General features: G+C 29.4%; 1 protein-coding gene across 3 annotated transcripts; it reads right to left on the bottom strand.

Moving 5' to 3' along the window:
- Positions 1–2956: 2956 nt before the first annotated feature.
- Positions 2957–8168, bottom strand: LOC100783884 (UDP-glucuronate:xylan alpha-glucuronosyltransferase 1). 3 transcript variants are annotated; one of them, XM_003525069.4, is made up of 5 exons: positions 8027–8168; positions 7764–7869; positions 5715–5924; positions 4685–5313; positions 2957–4187 (listed from the first exon to the last, which is right to left on the bottom strand). In XM_003525069.4, the coding sequence occupies exons 2-5, from the start codon at positions 7814–7816 to the stop codon at positions 3157–3159; spliced, it is 1923 nt and encodes a 640-aa protein (XP_003525117.1). In that variant the 5' UTR covers positions 7817–7869; positions 8027–8168; the 3' UTR covers positions 2957–3156. The 3 variants fall into 3 exon arrangements, with proteins under 3 accessions (XP_003525117.1, XP_040871520.1, XP_040871521.1); XM_041015586.1 differs by having other exon boundaries at positions 7764–7874; positions 8027–8133; XM_041015587.1 differs by lacking the exon at positions 8027–8168 and having other exon boundaries at positions 5715–5919; positions 7764–7864.
- Positions 8169–14189: the final 6021 nt, after the last annotated feature.

The raw sequence follows: 14189 nt of genomic DNA, 5'->3' as shown, positions 1-14189 counted from the left end.
ATTTAAATGCAATTCCAAAGACAGCGATAGGCCGCACTAACCTCCTAATCGCTAATGCTATTTTTTAATGAACTTTTTCGAACAAATATACCATTTCATTTGGAAGTTTTTGACACGGGACCAATTATATATAAACACTAATTTGTCTCATTGCTTTAGTTTAAGTAAGAAAAATAAAAAATAAAGGGTTGGCCATAGTGTTAGCTAGCTTCAACTAAATTTGCAATTGCTGTGCGAATGCTATTTTTAGAGTTTGGTTAGGCACTATTATAATCCAACCATTAACAACTTGTTTTTGGGCTCTTTGAAATTGGCACCACCCATAGTGAATCTGTGGTCTCTCCACTACCTGCAGTACCTGCTTTAGGATCAAGAAGAGATTTAGGGTGTATCCACTTCCTAAACAAATGCTCTTATTCTTGGAAAGGTCAATATAATAATGACAAGGTTTGTTGGTTCCATGTGTAATCGGAATATTGTGGTTGATAATCACGCATGGGGTAGTAGTCATTAACCACCCCCTATGGAACTTTCCTATTGAGCTCGATTGTCAAAGAGTGGTTCTGTTAATAGACAATAGTATATAGTTGAATAACGTGTGTGTGTGTTGGTTCAACTAGTTATTGCTCTGTTCCCAACCATGTGTTTCGTGACATTTAGCCTAATGCCTTTCATGCGAATTTAAACATGAAATAAATTTTTAGTGAGGAATCCGAAGTAGGAAACCATGAGACTGATACGTAAAAAATATTAAATAAATTTTACTTCTCTAAATAAAGTTTTCTAAATTCTAATACACATGTCCAAATAATAAAATTTTGTCGACATGCTTAAAGAACTTGACTATTACCAACTGTATTGGATTTTGTTGGTAAAACCCAACTTATTAATTTAGTTTGAATTTGAATTTAAACCAGGATTGTCAGAGAATCCAACTATATGGTAATAAATATTTAAGAAAATAATAAAAATTTAAAAATGAGGTTTCCATCAAAATTTATTTAATTTAAAATAGATAAATTATTAATTTGAGAAAAAATTTGAAAATTTCTTTTATTAGAAAAAATTGATCCAAGGAGAATAAGTTTAAAGGTTGATTTACGCATATGAAGGGGAATAAATTCAATCTTATGATACCTCTAACATGTATGATTATCTTTAAGTTGATTGCGTAAAATTTATAATAACTTTTTTAAAAAAGTTTATTCTATCTTCTTTTAATTAAAATAAAGGAAAAACAATTTTTATTTTTTTGGAAAAAGTGAAATTATAATTTTTAAATGGAATAAAATAGTTAAATTTGAAGAGAAGAATACCGGTAGAAGATTTTAGAAAAGATAATTTATTTTGGAGAATATTCTTTTTGTAAGATTTAAAAAAATGAATTTATTTTCGGTAAGGTTTTTTTTATTTTATTTTGGCTGGACTTTCTTTTATTTTTGTAAGGCTTTTTTGGTAAGATTTTTATTTTGGTGGATTTTTTTTTTATATTTAGGTAAGATTTCAGGATTTATTTTATTTTATTTTAAAAGATGAATCTACATTAATTGTTCAAGAAGACTCTAGATCAATCAATTATATATATATATAGACCCACTTAGAAAATAAAAAGTGTAAATTAGCATCTTGTATTATTTTTTATTTGAACAAAATAACCATTCTTCTTATATTTAAATTAGTATAAATTAAAGGATACTCATGTAAATTTATTTTCTTTTAATTATGCAACTTAAGTTAATTTTATTGACCGTTCTTCGCTCTCCCATGTCGTGAACTCTTTTCTCCGCATCATTACTTTTATTCTACCAAGCATGGCATCTCATGTTGCAAGTATCAATGGCATATCCCAAACACCAAATGAAAAAAAAAAATGACGAGCCTAAACAAAAAATACTCTGCAGCAATGTGACCCTTTGACAAAAAACATTGATTCCACCAATCTCGTTTTTTTTTTTTTTTTCCAAATTGGGGACTAAAGTAATCTTAATCTCTTGCGGGGTAAAGAAGGGGCTCCCTTTCTTATTGACATCTAGGCTATTTTTTTCTTTTTTGAAGGCAATCAATGCTAAATATATCCGGGGTGAGACATATAAGGAGGTGGAGGTCGACGGATATACTATTAAAGTAACGAAGTGCAGGAAAGAGAAAGAGAGGTGGGAAAGAGGAAATAGGATTATTTGTGTTTTAAAAAATAAAATAAATTGAAATTACATAATAAACCTTTGATTGATGTTGATATAAGATAAAAGATGATTATTTTTTTGTCTAGTTGAAAAGGTATTAATTGTTAACACCTTCTAATTCTAATTTTTAAGTGAATTTATATATATATATATATATATATATATATATATATATATATATATATATATAAAGTGAGAATGTGAAAAATTCTCTTGTTGTGATAAATATAGAGAGACATATAATTATATAAATTATTAACATTAAAAGTTAGCCTGCGATAACATGTATACATAAAAAAAGTGATGTGTACTTTTATATTATCACTTGCGAATGAGATTACCGATACTTATTTAAAACCTTTACTCTTACACCTTAAACTAAATTCAATTTCCTCTAAATTTGGGTATATGTTGTAGAACTGATAATTAATTTGAACATTTTTTAGAAATTAAATGTATATTTTGGAAGGAATACTTTATACTTTACGTTTTTTTTATGGATACTTTGCGTTTCTTTTTATAAAAAATAAATAATTGCCTTCAACTGACTTATATTGATTGCTTTAAATCAATTGGATTATCTTTACCAGTGGTTGGTTACAATATAAAAGAACTTTACATGTAGTGGCGGAATTCTCTCTAGAACCAACCCAAAGTCCAGGCCTATGTTCGCAAACGGGCTTGATGAACAAAAATAATCTTTGTAAACCTCTTGTGATTTAACAATAGTAAAGGATAAAATCAGATCTTCTAAAGTTGTTGGACTAGGTGAATTGCTCTGAAATTGAATTGATGAGATGTGCTATAATATATGATCAGAATGCAGAATAGACCCAGCACAAAATAAGAGTGTAGAATATAGACCATATTCAGGCAGAAACTGAAAAGGAATAACTTTTTTCCTTTGTGCCAGTTTCCTACACCTTGAAAATTATTAGCATTTGCAAGGAAAGTAGAAAGCTAAATTCACATGTCACAAATCAGAAAGGGATGATGTGGAAATGGCTGGTGGAGTTGGAGTATAAGACTCATCATCAGTCCAATTGGTCTCTCCCCAATGCTTCAACATGTTTTCCCATGAGCACAAGTTATCAATGCATTTCTTCAACCTCTTATCTTTAACTTTAATTTGCCAATGCCCATTTGTGTAGTTAGCTATTTCAGCTTGCCTACGATCCCATTCCAACTGTGCCTTCTGCTTTGACTTCAGCATGCAAAACTGTTGCAAGAGTTCAGGCATTGCATCATGCACCTTCCACCACCTTCCATGAGCAACATCACTTGCAAACTCGTGAAAGATATCACTGTTCCAGTTACAATCATAGTCCCGGAAGCACAACCATGGCTTCATTCCTAGATAGTGAAGCACATAGAGAATTGGAGGGTCTGCACCAAATAACAAAGTCTTCATTTGTTTCTTCTCTTCCTCATCACCAACCCAAAAATGCTTCAGAAAGTTCATGTGTCTTGGTATCCTGTGCCACCATGTGAATATTTCATTTAAGTATCCCTGGTCCCCTCCATTGTAGGACTCAAACTCATTAATATGATCCATGAGGAGCTTGAATGTGCAATTTGATGGCTCAACCACCATGACACCTGAGTTGAAAAGAGTGCCATTATTTCCAGTTGCAGTGATTTCTGGCATTCCAAATAGGAAATCTATATTTCTTAGGATGAGCAAATCTGCATCAATGAATATTATCTTGTCATATTCTGTAAGCTGCCACAAACGGAACTTGCTGTAGTTCCATTCATTGTAAGCATCTTTTTCAGCCTTTGGATTTCTGATTCTTTGTATTGTCCTGATTTTCCACCCTGCTGCTTCTAAACCACTTCTGTGGTACTCACTTATTGTCTCATCAACAAGTATTACTAGGTCTCGAGTTGAACCGGACATGCGGATGCTTTGTGCAGCAGCAATAGCTCCACAAACATAAACGTGAGCTGAATGGAGAATTGTTGCATATGCTTCTCTACGAACATTTCCCACATAACTCAGCTCTGCTTGCCGTTAATTCAATTTTCACATGTCATGTATATGATGAAACAAATATAATGAAGAGTGGACAATATGATAATGTTCTACTACTCATGGATCAGAACATAAAAAGTTAAATAAAGTAGAAAAAGTCATTTTTCTTGGTTGTGCAAATATTGAGTTTCAAGTTTCAACAGCTTTGCTTCTAAAGAGAATCTCATCATTTTGTAGATTTAATCTGTGCTTCTTGAGCAATTATTATGTTAAAAATCATTATCATTGTGCAATGGAAAATGGGTCCAGAAGCATGTGTTACTTCAAAACAAGTAATCAATTGCTGGTAAAAGCATTAACTTTATACAAGTTCCCACATTTTATGCTCTTGAAAGTACTATGATGCTGTCACGTTATGCCTATGTAATGTTCCCACACACATTATATGCTTGTGAAAGTACAGTAATGTTATCAACTTATCATACTATGTCTATACGTGTGTTAGAAAAAAGAGAGTAGAACTAACCTTTGCCCCTCAAAGGAAGTGCAAGTTCACAAGATCCAACTGGAAGGTGGAGTTTTTCTCCCAAAACTTTCAAGTTTGGTTTGTATAACCACACATCCCCTTCATGTCCCACAAGTTCTTTGCAGGTAAACAAATTAGGTATTGGAAAGAAGTTGGTAACAAAAAGCACGTACACGGGATAATTGCCTTTGAAAGAGGTTGCAAGCCTAGCTACTGCTAACTGCAAGTGCAACCGAGCAACATCTCTAGACCAATTCCCTCCATTGACATGAGGAAGCTTCACAGCTATGAGATTGAGCCTTATTCCAGGAGATCTAAGACTTGGAAGAGAATGACAAACCGGGACTTCGGTTTCTTCTTCCTCATCAATCCATTCTGGGTATAGGGATTCCCATGTCACATTTTTTGCAGCATACTCTAGCTCCAGAACAACATGTGTGGCATTAGGAATAAGCTGTTCCCAATGGTCTAGTTCAGTATTGTTGAAGTTTACAAGTCCAACCCCTTGAAATTCTTTTTTCCCTGTCAGTTTCGCAGTAATTTGCAATATATCACCCCAGTTAATATCTACATTCGATACATACCGAGGATCTAAACCATCCCATATCCACCTGTTCACAAAATTTGGCCTGCATGATATAAATTTGACACAATGAGTTGATTCTATTCTTAACACATTCTTTACTATATACTCACGGAACATTTTAGTTTCACCTTTGGAAATCAAATTTACTAGGTGAGCATGACCATTGCAGAAAAGAAATGGCAAAATTACTGATAGAGACTAGTAATTTGACACAAATTCATGGAAGAAGAATGTAAAATAATCACTGTGTCATCAGTGTCCATTGTTGCGAATCATTTTGTTGCTATTTCACAAAAATGCAATACATAAGAAGTTATTACCATCCTTAATTCCTAAAATATAGTTAACAACAACAAGGTTTCATTCGTGAATTGTGAATTTGGGAAGAAAAAAGAAGATATATAGTTGTAGTATGAACATAATTAAAATGTAGCATATGCTTACCCGGAGCCAGAGCTTGATAAATGGTTGTTGTTGTAAACCTTTGGAGAATACAGAAGCGTTACATAAGTGCCGCAAATGGTCATCAATAAGACAAAAGGTTTTAAGAAAGAAAAGTTGCATCTTGAGCTTCTATCTTGGATGGATAACTGGATAGGCTTTTCAACATCTTTTGCATTCCTTTTTGGTAATCTCCGTCTGTATAAATCTACACTGTACCACGTACTTATTCAAGATAAAAAAATAATAGATATAACCAAAAGAAATAAAGGAAGAAAGTATATTAGAAATAATTGCACATATTAGTAATGGAAGGAACTTTGAAGGAATTGGTTTTTTTTGAATTGTTAGAAATAAAAATGTCATGTAATTGTCAATAAAATGAGCAAGGCCGAATGCAGCCCAATCGATAGCAGATCAAGTAAAATATGAATCCAGCCTGGCCTAATACAAAGGGCTGGTCCGTTTGCTATTTTTTTTTTTTAGTTTTTATGTAATTAGAGTATAAAATTGTTAATTTAAAATAACTTATTTGATTATTTTATCTCAAAAAAATTTAATTTAATTTATGTTTAAAATAGACAAAAAAAACTGGTTTGAAAACAATGCTTAAGTAAATTTTAAAAAACAAAATAAATAATTAATTATGATAATTTTGAGCCTGTGGTCCAACTGCTCTATGTTGGGTAAAAAATTGATGTCAAGTAAGGCGGAATCTATTTGCTTTTTTGACAAAATAAGTAATAAAAAAATCTATATATTAAAGTAGAGTATTTTTAAAATTATTTACATGTGATAAGTTGTTTTAATCACTTAGAAGAACAAGAAGTATCATCTTCAATGGAGATTTGTAATCACTTAATAGGAGATATCATCCCAAGTAAAACATTTTGTTATTTTTGTTTACTTTTTTACATTGGTTATTTTCATAGCGTAGAAAAAATTACTTTTTTACATCAATTATAAAAGTAACCAATGTAAAGAAGCAAAACCAAAATATCATTCACTCCCTTGACCCTTCATGTACAGAACTACAGAACTTTGGTGTTTTCTATTATTCTAGATGGCAAAAATAACCCATGATACGTAAATGATTTTTAAACTAATCTATATGCTTTAGTATACAGTTTTTTTAATTACTTGTTTTTGTAAAAAAGTCGATTGTACAACCGGTCTAGTTGAGTAACAAAATACATATTTTGCTTCAATTTTATTGATCTAACTTGTACATTTATTCAGTTAGACTATATCTATCTTTATTATTTTTAACCTCAAACATAAGTACAAAAAATGAAGTGTAAAATTGTCAAGCCTTTATTGGCGTGAAAAGTGTTAATTAATAGTATATTCCTTTTAATGCGCGTTTTTATTGGTGATTAAAATTTATTAAAAATTATAAATAAAATTCATTAAATAGAGAGTGACATTCACAAAGTTTCATAATTCTCAAAAAATTTCTCTAGTAGAAAAAAATAATTTAAAAAAGTGTGTTAAATCATAGACGAGGAGTTGATCATCTATTAGCAACTCCAATAACAACAGCATACTGCTGGAAAAGTGGAAAGTATCTACATTTATAGTAATTCTCTGCTTTTCACTTTAGATGACAGTCTCACTAATTTTTAATTGTATTTCGTTCACACAAATTGAAGGAATAAAAGTGAGACATAAATTGTATGGTTTATTCAAGAAATATTTCAGAGTTATTAAATTAAAATAAAGGGTTAATTAAGTTGCTGAAAGTGATAAAAATAATGCGGTATTATAAAATATGTGAAAAATTATATAAAATAAATTTTAGCTACCGGTATAAGTTGCTTACATGTTACCTAAACATTATGTAGCGAATTTAACTTTTCTCTCGTTAGCATATTATAATCACGTTTATGGTTTTTTTTATAGGAATAGATATTAGAACTTATGAAAATTAGTCCTAGACAGTGATATTCAAAGGAACTTTTCGAATCAATGGAGAGAATAGAACACCCTGTTAGTAGCACCAATGATAAAATTGAGAATTTAAAGCAGAAAGTGAAAGAAGAAAGAACTCACATGGATGCTGGAAAACGGTGTCTACCTTCACCGGCACGTGGGGAAGTATCCATTTTTCGTCTCTTATAACAACTTTTCACTTTTCAGCTACAGGGGCATGCAACATCTGAACTGATCAAAGCCCAAAGATAATGTATATTAAAATAAAAACATAGTTTAAACGACTAAATCTATATATGTGGAATTATATACGGACAAAATAAATTAGAAATAGGAAACCATCTATGGTCTATGTAAAGATGCAACGTGTAAATTTTCACGACCTCATCAACCTCAAAACCACAATCCTCAGAGATTTTGATCGGTAGACAAACTAAAGTTATTATTATAAAAAATGAGAGTGGGAGAGAGATGGAGAAGAGGTTGAGATATCTCGAAAAAACACACATATTTGAGAGGCTTGTCGAGAACAAAGATAAAGAGATGGAAGGGACACATTATGGAATAGTTGGGGAGTTTGAGTCAATGTAGACAGCCTGACAGAGTAACTTCCTTGAGAATTTTATTTTTCTTCTTTCGGTTTCATTTTACTTTTGGGTAGTCACCAACTCTGCCCCATCTTTCAACATATCTTTCTAATTCCTAGTTTTTCTTCTATTTTTAGCCCTTTTCCACTTTGGTGTTGGAGTGAAAACCGTCCTACTTGCACTCAAGTTCCTGATTATGTAAAACAATTATTCAAATTCAATTATTGATTTGTACTTGACAAGCCACTATAGTAATTAATACAAAGAGGACAAGATGTATGTACAATATTATGCTGTACACTTCAATGTCTTCTTATAAAAAAAAATGCAGTACACTTCAACTTTGCACTTTTAGTAGTTAGGGAGGTCAAATTAGTTAGGCAAAGAAAGTATTTATGGTACTAGCAATGGCTTTTAAGATCTTTTAAGCTTTAATCCATTTCAAGAATAAATGGTAATTAAAACTTCTAAGAATTTTTCACCCTGAACAAATAAATAGTAGTACTTTTAGCATTTTAGGTGCCAAATATGCACACACTTTGCCCCCTTTTTTTCTCAATCATTTATTTAAAGTTTTTTTTAGAAAGAAGACTAGCTGTGTAGTGGTTGGAATAAATTAGGTTAACCGTTAATGAAAACAAGTGTTTATTGGATTAAGAGTTAAGGTCCCAATCCATGCATGCATGTTTCATGTCAAATAGTTTACATTCTGAAGTATTCCCTTAAACAAGGAATTATATACTACTTTTCGATCTTATCATACATATATTTGGCACCTAATTAATCTTGAATTTTTATTGCTCAGGACTCGGGTTTCAATCCTAATCCCCTTACCTTGATAACAACCACACGATAAATTTCTTATCCGCTGTAGGTAAAGTTTCTTTTCATTACAATTTTCTCTTTATGTTAAAGTACACAAGCATTTGAAGAAATTGAGTGGCTGACAGCATTAAACAAATTTAATTTACTATTTTGTTGTGTTTTCATTATTATCTTATACTGACAAAATTAACCATCCCTTAAATTGATGATATCCATTCAAGTGTCCTTTCACACTATTTCACCAAACCTCCTGTTTAGTCACTATCAATCAATAATATTAAATGTAAAAAATACAGTAAGAAGGTTAATTAAAGGAATGGTATAATATATATACGCTTGTCAATCAGCAAAAGATCATAGAACATTGCATCAGTTGACCACCCGTGCTCCCTTCCAATTCAAACTTTTATTTTTGCTCTACTTTGTGTCTTTGCTCTCAAGTTAAGGCATATATGTAGCATGAAGAGATAAAGTATCAGGAAGAAATTTTCATGTATGAAGTGCCAAAGGGCAAATGCAATGTTGTAAAAAAATTGTTAGTAGCAAGGCCTCAGCCACAAAAAAGGTCCAAACCATAATAAAATGAACCTTCTAAAACCAGAGGCAGAACTGGTGGCAATCTTATAAGAGTGGGTACTGATATGGAAATGTTCATACAGTCACACCCATCAGTGAGAATGCATGATACACAAGAATAAAAAAAGGAAGGGAATATTATATATATAGAGGTGCAAGACTATGTGATCAAACGGACAACACCTTGGTTTGAATGTGCCAAAGAGAATTGTTTGTTTCTGAAGAAAAAGGATAGTTGTGGAGAAGAAAAATGGACAACACCTAGGGTTAGGGGGTAATACTTGTATTAATTCAAATTACAATTATTAGTCAAGCCATGTTTGAATTGGGATTAATAAAAGATACAGAATTATTTCGAACAAAAAGAAACAAATGAGTTAACGACCCTTAACATCCACACAATTATAAACGCATAGACAACTACGATTTTTAGTCTAAGATAAATATTATTTTTATATATTTAAAATTTATAGTAAATAAACATTTTTTAATATATAACTTATATAATTAAAAATACAATAAAAAATAGTTGTAAATATATAAATTATATTTTAGATTTATAATAAACAATCTAAATTGTGATATAAGATATTTTATCTATTTTTTTAAAATAGTAAAATTCAATTTAAAAATAGAATAATTTTTCTCCATAGAAAAAGAAAAGATATAAAAGAGAGTATATTTAAAGAGATGGATGGTTAAGAATACAAATAAAGATAAAACAACAGTAGTTTGGAATGATTGAGATATAATATTTTGGTTAATTATGAGAGTAGTATGTAAAATACGAATTTAAATAGAGAAGTAAAAAAAAATCTTTAAAACGTTTAATTAAAAAAGTGAAAAGAGTGTGAGTCTGATCTTCAAATTATTATTTTAATTTACAATATTGGAGTAAAATTTTACTTAATGATTTCAAGGAGAAGAGGAACATGCTTGTTTTGGCGTTTGGCCACCAAACGTGGGTTAAGTTTGTTTCTCAAACACACTGATTCATCTGGTTTGGCGTTCTTCTCATCATTATGTTCAACACAATTATGCCGCAAACAGTATGTTGGAGCGAAAGCGAAAAATCGAAACTTTTTACGTCCCAACTTTGGCCATTAGAGAAGTAAATGAAAAACCTCAATTTCAACAACCACTTTTAACCTTATCTTTACTACTATATTTTTTACCTCTTATATTTTAACCTTTCCTGTGAGTTTAATTTCATGTTAGTTACATGGCCATATAAATAAAAACATATATTCATGTATTTATATATTTCAACCATATTATAGTTTACTTACAATAGTATTTTAAGAATGTTATAATAGTAGTATTATAAATAAATAACTACAGCAGTGTTAAAATTTTATTATTATTTTTAATATGAAATGTACTCCTTGCATTTAATGTGCATTTCTATTTTCTCACTTGAATTTCCTTGCATCAAAGATTTAAAACATTAAAAAATTTGCAATTTTATGTTATATTAATTGAGGAACATTGACGTTACATTATGAAAGTCTTTTCTAGTAAATTATAAATCTAGTGAATTTTTCTTCAAAAAATAATTCTAATAGTGATTTAATTTCTCTTAAAAAATAATGAAAGATAAGAGCTTCTAATTAGTTAAAATTACTGACTATAGAAAATTATATTCAAATTGTATGATATATAAACTTTTATCGTGATATTTCTTGTCATCTTGTCCATCCCTTTCTTTCTTAGAGTAATCGTTGTTTATAGGGAAGTAACATATCATTTTTATTTTTTAGGGCACAACTAATTGAAGATATACATATGTGAAAGAAAAAACTTGTAAAAAAGAGAATTAAGGCTCATAGTTTTCAAGTTTCAAATAAATTTTAGTCAATGATAGAAAGAGCTTTAGAAAAAGAATGTTACTCTAATTCCTCTTGTTCTTATATTCCTTCAACAAATCAGAGAAAATATATAACAATTTTGTTATATATGTTTTGTCCAACATGTAGTTATCTTGGACTTCTTGGTAACAATCAGGTTTTATGCAACCTAAATCCAAATTAGTCATTGTCCTTTTAACATATAAAGATTTCGAGCCATTTCGGTTGCCACTTGCATTGACATGTCCATTGGTGGTTTAATAAATAAGTGTTTATTAGACTATTAAAATATAAATAATTAAAACATTTCCTAAAAAGTATGAAGTGGTTAAATGCAACACGGATGCTGCCATTTTCCAGGAAGATCAGAAGTTCGATGTAGCAGCATGTATCAGGGATAGCAATGGCCTCTTTTGTCGTCACAGCTACAAAGCTTGGTTTAATGGCATTCCAGCGCCTTTGGAAGCAGGATTCTTATATTGGATCGAGAATGCTAATTTCAATAGCATCTTTTTGGAGTCTATCAAGGCCAAGAAATTCCAGAACAATGAACAATGAAGCTGGAGACATTCTTCCTAAATGTGCTCTGAAGTTACCTTCTTTTGAAAACTGTTGTGTTCAATTTGTAAGTCGTTAAATCAATTTAGTTGCTCATTTCTTAGCAATAACATCTAAATCCCTTTGCTTGTCACCATTTCTTTGATCAATGTCCTTCTTGTATTCACCCTATTATTCTCATTGATTTAATATAAGTTTCTTTCATTAAAAAAAAGAGAGTAAAAAACATAAAATTTTATTTTAATTATCATTTGTAAATAATATATAAGTAAAACTAAAAATATATATATTGTTATTTATAATATATTTTTACTATAAAAGCATTATAGGTTGATGTTTTATAATAGAGAAAATTACTTTTTAAAATGGCTTTGTATGGTATAACAGGGAAAATACACTTGAAAATATCAGTCTCCATAAAATTTTATTCATGGATTATGGTAAGTTCTTTTAGCCAAATAATTGAAACAAACTAAACAATACAATCAATTCTTGTTTTAATTTTTTTTATCTAATAACTCATACCTCAATTAAGTGATGTCAATACAAAAAATATTTAAGAATTTTTTCGCTCTCATTCTAATTAAATCAATCCCAAAATTAATTTAACGGCTACGGTCTCTCAAATACTTCATCAGCTTCAATAACTAGTTTATCATAATAGGAATTAAAAGTCAACCATTAATATATTTCTAACTCAAATAGTTGTTACTAAAGTTAAAGTTAAAATAGATTTGAAACATCTAAAATATTTGAATAAATATTTATGAAGATTATTTGTTACGACCATTGTTGTAATTAATAAAATAATTTTTTTATTAAATAATATGTTCTTGTCACTGAAAAAAAAAATATGTTCTTGTCAAAAGAGTTAGTTATAATTGTGAATCTTATGGTTTGTTAACCGTTTTATAAGGGTCTGACTGAAAAAAAGGAATAATGTTTTCTTGATTTTTTGAAAGATAAATACCTTCAATGAAGTAAAAAAAAAATGAAAAGGACTAATCATAATTTGAAATAAATGGAGTGCATTACAATTTTATTTATGCTACGTGTATTATTAAATAAATAATCTTTTCTAAAACATCCGAAATAGAGAATTAATCTTCTTCATGGTGGTATATAGGGTAATTTGATTTTCACTATCGAAAGTAAGTCGCATGGTTCTTAGATATGGTAGATCATTGATCTTTATCCAAACACCATCAAATCTACTTACCTCACAATTCGTTCTTATCTCTACATTATTTAAACGACTACTAGTTTTTTTTATTTATTTTTTATTACTTTTCCAGTGTGGTTAGGGGAAAAAGAAACACAAACATATGTATACGTACGTGATTTCTGAAATGAGTTGTTGGAGCCACGCGTAAGAGATGAAATATAAATTTATTATATTTTTCTTTTGCTGATTAAACATCTTAAGCCTTTATTGTTATACTTTTTTATTCACATACTTTTTATTCGTTAAAATTTATTGAAAAATTATTCAATATTACACAAGACTAATCAAATTTTATGATTTTTAATCAATTTTAACTAATAAAAAATATATTCAAAATAGTATATATAAAATATATTCTTAGAATTTCTCTTATGATTATTGATTCGTAACAAAATATAATACTACAAACTTCCTATAACTAAGTACTTTAGAGTTTGATAGTTTGTTTAAAGTTTAAAGGGCATATCTAACAAGTTAAGTTTTAAAGATATTCGGAGAGAAAATTTTATTATTTATAATAATTTTACTTGACTTATCTCTCATAGAAGTTATATGCTAACTTATACAAAATTCAAATTACTAAATTGTTCTTATATCTTTTTTTCTTTTGAAATAAAAATAATATTAATGAAAGTCGTTGAAATATTGGTAAAAATACAAAAACGAATTCATACTTTTTAAATAAATCATTTAATTTGAATTATTTAATATATATATATATATATGCATTTTAAAAAATATATTAAACAATTTTATTTCAGAATTTTTAGACACTCGTTATCAAAACTAGAAATAGAATAATTAAATCTTGTAATTGAATTGTTCCTTATCCTTAGTAGTCATTATAATAACAAAAACAAAAGACAATAGATGTTATTTAATGATTGAAAAAGGTATTACTTGTTGACTCTTTATCAAATATATCAAG

This window comes from Glycine max, chromosome 5 (genome assembly GCF_000004515.6).
Source record: "Glycine max cultivar Williams 82 chromosome 5, Glycine_max_v4.0, whole genome shotgun sequence".
In the NCBI taxonomy this organism is placed as follows: Eukaryota; Viridiplantae; Streptophyta; class Magnoliopsida; order Fabales; family Fabaceae; genus Glycine; species Glycine max.
Note: the sequence above shows the minus strand (reverse complement) of the source record. Positions and strands in the feature narration are given on the sequence as shown.